Source organism: Tenebrio molitor, chromosome 3 (genome assembly GCF_963966145.1).
Source record: "Tenebrio molitor chromosome 3, icTenMoli1.1, whole genome shotgun sequence".
NCBI classification, from domain to species: domain Eukaryota; kingdom Metazoa; phylum Arthropoda; class Insecta; order Coleoptera; family Tenebrionidae; genus Tenebrio; species Tenebrio molitor.
Window position 1 is genome coordinate 26,186,734 of NC_091048.1, and position 10,584 is coordinate 26,197,317.

Consider the following 10,584-nt stretch of genomic DNA (forward strand, 5'->3'; position numbering starts at 1 on the left):
AAAACGAGCTACATTGATTTATCATATCACTTTATCAGTCTACCCAATCTTCTACCTTATTTCTTAACATTTCTTAATTAATTTGTTATGAAAGTTTGAAGAAAAAGTAGTATGTATATGTTATTCGGAACAAAAATGATTTTATGTTCGACTGTGACAAATATAGATGGTTTATGACGTTATTTTGAGGCCATAAACTATCACTACCAATAGTCCGATAAACTTACGATAGACTTACACACATAAATTGACATGAATTGACAAATAATGCAGTCGAACATAATGATTATTGTATCAAATTCACAAATTTACAACGTTGGACAATTATTAATCTTTTTATTTTTTTGGAATCGCCAACTACATTTAAATTTTTGGTTGATCGCGTTTGGAATTTGTGCTGTTAGATGTCGCTGTGCAAAAATACGTAGCGACACGGCTTATTGTTGGTTCATGAGTGTAAATAAAATTGTAAAATGAAAAAATGTGGTTTCTTTTATGTAAATTTTAAAAATGGGTAACTTTTAATTTTGTTTACTTTTTATTATTCCAAATAATAAATACTACTATAATAAATAAAGTCGCAAACCTGCTGTCATTCTACATTTACCTCATAGATGTCACTGTTATTTTATTGTAATTTGAACAAATAATGCAGTCGAACATAAAATATTGTATGCAACTCGTCCATAATGATGCTTTATTGGACTCTTCTATTTATAGCCTCGCTGGCTGCGCTCGCTCGTCCACAAACTCGACTCGTCCAATAAAGCATTACATTATGGACTTGTTACATAAATAGCTATTATGTGCGGCTGCCTTGTCTGCCAAACTACTAGCCTCAGCACATAAAACTTCATTTTTGCTAGATAATATACTATTTGGACCACCATTAATTTAATTTATTGTGATGATTACCCAGCAGGAAATATGATTTTTTTCTACGGTGAGCTCTAAAATGTAATTATCCTAATTATCGAAATAATGGTAATGTGAAAGAGGGTAAGTCAGGTTCTGTGTTAAAAAATATGCAAAAAGGGTTGATCCTAATGAATGTGTTTTGCATAATGAAAGGGATCGTTACTTTAACAAGACAAGGGTTTTTTTTGCGATTAGAGGCTTGTCCATCACATTATTTAAGTTCGCAGAGTGACGAACTTGTATATAAGCACTATTTTTTGTACGATTACAACACTCATTGCGCTCGCGCGTGTAAACTTCCCACTTCTAAAAATAGTAACGCGTTATATGCTGCCTAAATAACTATTTCGTGTTCGTTTCCTGGGATATATAACCGGGAAAGTGGTATATACAGGTCGCTACAAAGTATGGCAACAGTTAAATATCTCGAGAATGGTTTCTCGGAAATCCTTCAGATTTGGTAAGGAGTTAAGAGCATTTAAATTCTATTCTTTCCAATTTTTTCAGTTTTATACCTTCATTTGTTTTCGAGATACAAGGCTAACTTGAATTTTTTTAAATGGCAACAGGGGTTAATTTTATGATTTATGAAAAGAGATTTTTTTTTCTGAATTCAACGATGAATCACATGTAATAATAGTTTACATAAGAATGGTCAAATTTTTTTATAAATTTTAATTCAAAAATAAATAAACAGTTATCTTTGAAAACAGTTTCTATTATGAATTTATTAATTACTTATTTATTTATTATAAAAATGCCTTATTTAAGTGAAACCGAGCGGATAAAAGTTCTAATGATGATTGGATATGGTGATAGGAGACGAAGCTGTGCTGAAGTGATCACACTTTTGATGACACACAAAAAATAAAACGGTCATTATGTGATACAGTGTTGAATTTAAAAAAAAAAACACTCTTTATCATGAAATTAACTCCTGTTGCCATTTAAAAAAATTCAAGTTAGCTTTGTATCTCGAAAACAAATGAAGGTATTAAACTCAAAAAAAATTACAAATTATAGAATTTAAATGCTCTTAACTCCGTAGCAAATTTCAAAGAATTCCAACAAACGGTTTGATAGCTTTAATAAAAAGAACCGCAAACGGTAGCTACGTTTATTTATTTTTGAATTAAATTTAATTTTTTTTTTTAGGGTTATGTAAACTATTGTTACATGTGATCTCTTTTCAAAAATCATAAAATTAACCCCTGTTGCCATTTAAAAAAATTCTAGTTAACTTTGTATCTCGAAAACAAATGATGGTATAAAACTGAAAAAATTGCAAAGAATAGAATTTAAATGCTCTTAACTCCATACCAAATCTCAAGGATTTCTAAGAAACCATTCTAGAGATATTTAACTGTTGCCATACTTTGTAGCGACCCTGTATGTAACTAAATATACAGTGTGTCCCCGGATAGCTGAAACGACTCTTGTAAAAGGTAAAAAAAAATCGATTTAAATTTTCATTTTTTGGGATTTAGCCCTGCTAGGTTAAAAACTAATTTTTAACATAATTTTAGTTTTGTAAAGTCAAGTATGCCTTGGAAATTTTCAAAAAACTTATTTTTCTGTAGAGTAAAGTGCTTTTTACGTGGTAAATACGACAAAAAGTTATTAAGAAAAGTTGTTTAGAATCAAAATCTAGGCCCCTAGACAAAATTTCAAAATCATCGGCCAACTATGATTTTTCATTTTTTTTTCAGTGGCTTTTGGTTACCAAAGATGTCAGTATGTAGAGTTAAAAACTGAATTGCATAAATTATCCTTTTAATTACTCTCTACATTTTATTCAAGTTTATTCTCGTTTCTCAGTTAAAATTTAATTTGGCACCCCCCTTGATGTTTTTCTCCAGCGTATAACTTGCACACCTGTTTGTGGCGTTCCTGACTGGACCCAATCAATGTTTTTTTGTGTTACAAGAATTCTGGATCTGGGGTCTCCCACGTCCAGAGATTCTTTGCCAAATTTAACATCTCCGAATATGTCAACGAAATAACTAGGAACAATAAATGACGCACCACCCACGTATGCATTCAATACATCGCAGGAACAAGTTATCCAAAGAATTGACAATGTTACACGGATGAAATAATTTTGTAACTTTGTGAGACGTTGGTCTTGGCATGCGAGCATAAAACTTTTAAGTACTTGTAAAGAAAGAAACAAGGAAATCTTTCAAGTTTTGACGTTTAATTTCAGCTACAATTTTGCTACATCTTACTAGGATCATCGGAAGTGGATCTAAGTCTAAATTGCTTCAGTTTTTGACGATTGCATTTCGCGAGTATTTCCGACTGAATTGTGGTAATTTTTCTTGGGCGAAAGACATCGTTCGCTTTTCTCCGAAGCAATCCCCAACGCTTACCGGCTCTGAAATAATTTAAAAATTTCATCAGAGGGAAGCATTTTAATATCCTCAACTTTATTCAGATTCATATTGATGCCCGACCACTTTTCGCGGCAAAACCGCAGCGCACCTCGTCCCCGTAATTGTGTATATTAATTTTTCCGGTCTTTTGATACCCCCGGGAACCCCTCCGGCCGCGGAATTAATATTTCCGTTTGGAGAAACTGGCACATCAAGACACGCCACGCTGATCAGGCCCGGACTCGATCGTCTCTACCCTCGTAATAACACATTTCTGAGCGAACTCGTCTTGCTGCACGCCACTGCACTTTGCAATTAATTGCCAACTTCGACCCGCACACGCAACGTTAGGGTTGGTTGCCCTCTGGTGAAATATAAGCCCCAAGAGAGACAACACTCATTTGCTATGATGCGTCTGATCTGTGTGTTGTTGTGTTGTGTGGTCGCCGCCAGTGGCGGCTGGTTGCGGGACCTGATCTCGCCGAAGGGGTGGCACTTGGGTGGCGGTCTGGTGCTGCATTTGCTCGATTCGCAACTTCCCAACGCCACGTTCTTGGAGAGACACTCGATCGTGATGGATTACGCCGGGTACGGCGTCGGCTTGACCAAGAGGCCCAGAAGGAGGGCGGTGGAGGTGGCGTTGTACGCCGATTCGGGGGAAGGTGAGATTTTATAAATTGGGGGCGGCTGTGTGTAATTGAAAGGCAACCGCCGATCGATCGGCCCGGTTTGTTTTGGTTAAGGGCGAGGCTGTTTCAGGGTAAAAAGACTAATTTGTATTGGAGCTTACCGACGAAAGGGGTTCTCGTTCAGTTTTAATCCCCAAGAACGAAACTTTCACAAAAATAATTTCTATTTTTTGTTTGCCCGTTTAAGTCGTGCCTTAGATGAATAACTCCGAGGTTTGCATTAAATTATTCGTGATTTAGGCAGACGGTTTCATATTTAAATCGATTCTTTATATTTAACCGACTGACGTTCTTGAATTTACGATTTCAACTTTGTACATTTGAATATGCCGAAGACATGAATTCTGAAGCTTTTGTGTTTAATATTGAGTTATACGAACAAAAGTTAAAGGACGGGAGAACGAGAAATTCTCTCGAGTTGTTTTCTTTGAACGAGATGGCAACACACCATCTTTAAATCACAATAAGCTCTTTCAGGATAATCGAGAAAAATAATTTTCCCCGTTTGTTTACGACGACACAATTTGAGCTTTTCTGGCCATTTTTCAGCCCGCGGCGACAAAAGCTCCGCCGTGAACATAATAATCGGGTACAAACTGGCGAGCGCCGTCGCTTTGGTCCTCGCAGGGGTTGGTGCTTTCGTCCTGAAAGCTCTGACCCTCGCCAAGATAGCGATCTTAGCGTCCTCGATCCTTCTCCTGGGCAAGTTCTTCCACGCCAAAGAGCAGCCCCACCACCAGACTCCGGCGTACGTGGAGCTCGAGCCTGCTCCGGAGTTGCACTCCGACCTCCTCGAGTATCCGCCTCCAGGTGAGACCCACCCGGAAAAATTCCAACCACCCACGTGGCATCTTTCAGGTACCGAGTACCACCCGACAGGCTCGTCCGGCTACTACTCGTATGCAGATTTCGCTCCGGGCGTGGAGTACGCTTCTCCGGAGCCACCTGGCGGTAATTCTTCGCTTCCGGGCGATCAACAAGTAGCAGGTGGCGGCGTGGCAAGACGGCGGGATGTCTCGAAGAGAAGGAAAGTGCCGTTGCTCACGATACACCACCACTCCATCGGGTCCTGAGGTCCGATTGTGTCTTTATTTATTTTTGGAATTTAGGTATCATCAAATAAAGCTTTATAGGAAAGTTTTCCGTCACGAGTTTCATACCCGCCGCCGCCTGAAAAAGGAGGCGTAATTGACGTGCTTGCTCCATTATTCGTTTTGTTCATTTTTCAGTAGCTTCAATTGCCGGGGGGAAACTTCCACTTCCAGTCACAATCATCGCCGGGGACGGCGACGAAGGTATTTGAAAAGTTTTTAACTCGCTTTTCAGAAACTGAATTTCGGGATTCATCCGATTTTTCTGGTGCGGAAAAATAAGTGGAGGTGGGGAGGTTTATTATTAACTAAGAGTTAACGAATGGATGGTCGAGGGGGGTGGGAATTTATTATAAGAAGGTGCGCTGTCTTAGTATTAGGGTATAATTTTGGGAGAAGAATTTAATAATACATGCGTTTATTAAAGTTTTTGAATTCTTTGTTACAATATACGCAGACAGGTGAAGTTTCTGTCCAAATAAAAATCTGATCAAGGGTGCTGTGAAAGATTCGACGAACGCATGTCTAGCATAATATGTTACATTCGGCAAAGTGACAAACCACACTACCATCTGGAACCTGTGCCAAAATAAATTTCTGTCATTAATACTTTTTGTCCAATTAAGTGAATAGTTTTGCACTATTGAATTAATTAGTTCATTTAAAAAAAAGTCATAAAAGTAGTGACAGGTGCAAGGTACGGAAAATAAATAAAATGGCGACGAAACACTCTTGATCAAATTTTTATATAGTTAATACAACATTATTATCAGTTTGGAAAACTGTTTCAAATGAATTTTTGTCGTCTCGGTGTTTTTCTTTTTTTTTCTGTTATCGTTAAGAAAAAGACAGACGGTTTTTTCATTCTAACTGTTTTGTACAGGGTCATTATAAATTATTGTAGTCCCAGTTGGCGTAAAAACTGAATGTAAAATTTATGGTTGCCACTCCATATGAAACTGATCAAAATTATGTCAATAAGTGGATACACAATTGACACTATTGACAGTTCACGCTACATTAGAGTGATGTTTGTATAGAGCGGCAAAAATTTCATAACATGGGCATGGCTTGCTTCGACTACAATAATTTATAATGACCAACTTAGAAGGCAAGTTCGAAGTATCCGCGAAGACAGAATAGAATAACGATATACAAAATAAACAGAGATAAAAGAGAAACAAAAAAACAACCTGCATACAATGCATACAAATTACAAATACATAATAATAAATACATAATATAAAATAAATACAACAAAACAAAAAGGCTATAACAATAAGTTAAGTACCTATCATAAATTTTATGAATCAGACGTTGTCGCACATTTGAAGGATAATAGCTTAGTTCCAAGCTAAATTTAAATGAAATTTGATTTTTGGAGTGATTGCGTTAATTTTCGTAAAATGGAGGCCGAAAATTTGACCTATTCTACCGTTTGATGATTTCATTGCCTGTGCCCTGTGCTACGAGTAAACCTTTACGTTTATAAAATATTAGTTATTCCTCTTTGACTGTGAGAATCTTTTGTTGAACCGACTTCTGGAATGAAATGGATTAAATTTCCACTTACTTATATCATTCGAATGACGTCATTTGAGAGACGCTTATTCAGCCTACGTTACATTAAAGCTTTTACAAAATGAGGGCTCCGAGGGCCAAAGCTTTGCTTTGTCCGGGAACGGCGAGCTTTGTTTCGTCGATGAAGTAAATTTGGAAGCTGTTTAAGACATTGTCCGTTACATTGCCGAGTCGTCGCTTAGCCTCTTAAAATGTGAAATTTTGAAAAAAACGCGTTACCAGCAAAAGTGTTCTTTTGTGCGTATTTAATAGGATTTTGGCGCATTTCCAAAGCGCCCTCTTCGAACAGTGCAACATTTATTATGAAGTAAAAAATAACAAACATGTCAATAAATAAAAAATAAATACACGAAAATCAAAGGATGGCGCCAATATGGCGCCGTAAGTTCATCCCGTTCGATTTAGTTTTGGGGGATCTGTCCGCGGTAGGCCAGGTTCTGGGCTTCGAAGTTCCGTCCCCAGCCGCCGTACGAGTCGTGTCCGCCGCCGCTGACGTGGTGGTCGTGGTGCTCGTGATGCTCGTGATGCGGGTGGGCGACCACCTCGTAGGTCACGTGTTTCTCGTGGTGGAGAAGCTTCTTCAAGCCGATGATCGCCGCCAGGACGAGCGCCAGCTGCAACAGAATCGCGTCAAAGGAAAGAACGGAACACAAAGCGATCGCTTACCTTGCTGACTAGCAAAGCTTTGCCCACGAGCAGAACGAGAGCTTTGAAGGCGAGCGCTTTCAGCAGGCCTATTTTCATGACGGCGGCGGCGATAATGGCCCCCATACCCCCACCACCCTTCTTCTTCCTGGCGTCACCCTCGGTGGGCTTGCTGGGCCGCAAAGACAAACCAACGTTGAAGCCCCCGTCTTTCTCGTTCTTCCCGGAAATGACCACGTCGGCTCCGTCCAGGACCTACAAGAGCCGGCTTTTAGTATTTTTCCTCAACTTGTAAACACGACCATTCTCAAATGAGCGTTGCGTGTTGTGCAACGGGCGAAAGGTTTTCGGGGTCAGGGGTCAGGAGGTAAAGAACCCACCTTCCACTTCAGCGACCTCGTCCTCAAGAAACCGTAGATCTTGTCGGCGAACACCTGACTGAGTTGCGCCTCTTCGGACATGTTCTCGGTGTTGAGGGACCTGGAGGTGTCGGCGGTGACGGTTTCGGTGGAGGTCTGAGTGATCTCGACGTCGCCGAACTCGATGGACTGTTTCTTCAGCATGCGGTTGAAGTAAGTCACGAGTTTCAGCATCATGCAGGAGCTGATGTCGCGGTTCAGGCATTTGGTGTTAAGCTTCTTCATGAGGGACTCTTCGATGGTGGACTCGCCGGTGTGGACCTGCGAAGAAGTCACCGGGTTAGGGTGAAAAGTCAAAAAAAAAAAGGAAAACAGTATTACAAATATCTCAGGAAATTTTCCTTTGAGGAAAAGAAAGGATCTATCTTTATCAGTAGTTGTTAATATATTTTTTATTTATTTAGTTTCAACAAAAAAGTACCAAATTTGAAAAATCTTATTTTGTCATCAATTTCAATAATTTTTTGAAACTAGTTTAAAATTTAAATTCAAATTGGATTGTGTGATCTTATTTTGATCTTTTTGTTAAAAAATAGAAACAAGAAGCCTTCTAAAGCATCTTTGATGATTGATGAAGTACAACATATTTTTGAAAAAACATGGATTTTTAAAATTTCTTTTAGACTCAAGTAATTATTAAGTAGATTTGAGTTTGCAATTGTGTGAACTGTTGCAAATTTGTTTTTGATTTTTTGTAATTATTAAGTATATTTTTCAAAATCCAAATTTTTTTTTCAAATTTACAGAACTGAAAAGGTACAAACATAAACAGGAAGTAAATAAAAAATATCTTAAACAATTTTTGTTACTTAGCAACAGATTGTGTATAGATAAAAACAAGATAAAGAAAATGTGTTTTTTTAATTTAGAAACAATTTTGAATCAAATTTCCAAAATTTTACAACTGTTATAAGACATTGATGATAATTTAATAAATGTTTTAAAAAATTATTGGAATTGTTTATGTTGTTGACCGTTGCTGCTTCACGAACATTTTTGCAAATTGTGCAAAAACAAAGTAGAGTAAGATTTGAATTTTTTTTTATATTATTTGAACACAACTCATTGAGTAAATTGGCGTTTCTATTTCTCCATCTACCACATTTTGTTTATCGCTGTCGTAAAACACTGGTCCACATTCAAATGGAATCCACAATTTTTCCTATAAACTCTAACCGGTTGTTCTACTGTTCCCAATGTAATTTTCAATATTTGATCGATCAACCACATGTTGATCCATATAACGGTGCACTGTAACAATATCACCGGAAAGATATTTCCTGGACTTTTTCACAAGAATCAGTTAACATTAATTAGCAGGAGGTCAATCAGGACCGACGAGACACTGATTGAAAAATTCGTTAACAAAACCTGGGGTGGAGGGTGTTGACAGGCACTGATTGAAATCACCTGTTCGTTTGGTTTTTTTTGGTAAATAATAAACAAAAATTGTTTTTACCGAGTTGTCCATGTGGCCCTTGGTGTCGTCGACGACCGGTCCCGCTGTCGCCAGGATCGCGAAGGATAACACAACACAAATCACTTTAGCGTCCATTGTCACCGTCGATTGGTATCAAGGAGTTGAATGAAACGAGTATTAGCGAAATAAAAAAACTCAGAACATGACCGTGGTTGCAAAAGGAATGAAGAAGTGGAGGTAGTGGTAATGATTTTATATCTGAAGCGCCTTTGCAAGTGTGTCGTATGGACCAGTTAAAGAATTAGGGTTATGGTAAGTATCTCTTGTGGCGATGGGAGTCTTGTTTGTTTGGTCGTCGCTGGAGGAGGAGGAGGGTCACCGGTATGATTTACGCCGCCAGTGAAAATCCTCTCCGGGGGAAATTCCGGGTTACGGTGTTAACGAAAATTTGGGATGGCACCGTTGCCCTGTCACCGGAAAGCTTCCGGCACTCGGAAAAATCGAACGTTTGCTTTTTAAATTACCTAATCGGCGCGCTTTTTTCTTTCCCACGTAATCGACTAACCCAAATAAGCTTTTTTCGTGGACCGGTTAGGCGCAACAACGCGGACAGTTAATCGCGTTAGAGAGATCCGAAACGATATTGTTACCGACTAGTCCAATTACTGCGGCACACTTTTTTTTTTCTCTTCATTATCTGATGGGGTTTTGGGAAAAAAGACGCGGCCGGAGGACACGAGAACTTTCGTTGACGGAGCTGGCATAACAGCAACGAAAGCGATCAAAGCGTGAGCAGTGAATTACCGGGGAAACGCAAAAAAGCGCCAAAAAAGCGCGGCGGCGTGCTTTCTCGGCTTTTTATGCACGGGTTTTATTACACGAATTATTATGCAGTTTATGATCTTATTAGCTTTTGTATTTACTTGTGCCGCTGCATCTTTTCACTTAATCTTTTTTTTTTTTATAGAGATACGAAACTTTTACAAGTGTTACAATTACATATAATGTGTCAAGCGTAGCGCAGCAATTACACCTTATAAATTAGCAAAATTACATTTATGGAAGAATAGAGAAGTAATAAACGGGAAAAATAAAATAAAATATAGGAAATATGAAAAATTCTGTTTTACCATAATTTCTCCAAAAAGCGCCACTGACGTGTTATCAATAAAAACGTTTAAATAAGAGTTAAATTTCTATTTTGTCTTTTTCTTCTGCATGCTTTTCTGTTGCTTTTGGTACTAATTTAAATTGTTTGCCAAACATTCAGTCTTCACATTGATTATTATTAGAACAGATGTTAAGAAAAATTATCTTAAATATAATTTTTCTGTCAAATTTATAATTAGTAGGTCAGACTTGATACGTGCGACATATTTCTGTCGCTACGAGTATTATTGGAAGAAATAGATTTTTCTACCAATTTTCCCAACTATGGCAAAAAAT

The 10,584-nt window shown here is 38.0% G+C and overlaps 2 protein-coding genes across 2 annotated transcripts; one reads left to right on the forward strand and one right to left on the reverse strand.

Annotated features, from left to right (window-relative positions):
• The first annotated feature begins 2,749 nt into the window (after nt 1-2,749).
• Nucleotides 2,750-5,341, forward strand: LOC138126862 (uncharacterized). The gene is made up of 3 exons (XM_069042662.1): nt 2,750-3,955; nt 4,532-4,792; nt 4,841-5,341. Exons 1-3 carry the CDS (start codon nt 3,700-3,702, stop codon nt 5,053-5,055), a joined length of 732 nt encoding a protein of 243 aa, XP_068898763.1. The 5' UTR covers nt 2,750-3,699; the 3' UTR covers nt 5,056-5,341.
• A 1,593-nt stretch (nt 5,342-6,934) lies between these two features.
• On the reverse strand, nt 6,935-9,386 carry LOC138126794 (uncharacterized). Its single transcript, XM_069042569.1, has 4 exons — nt 9,178-9,386; nt 7,680-7,979; nt 7,321-7,554; nt 6,935-7,268 (listed from the first exon to the last, which is right to left on the reverse strand). Exons 1-4 carry the CDS (start codon nt 9,271-9,273, stop codon nt 7,056-7,058), a joined length of 843 nt encoding a protein of 280 aa, XP_068898670.1. The 5' UTR covers nt 9,274-9,386; the 3' UTR covers nt 6,935-7,055.
• Between the last annotated feature and the right edge of the window lie 1,198 nt (nt 9,387-10,584).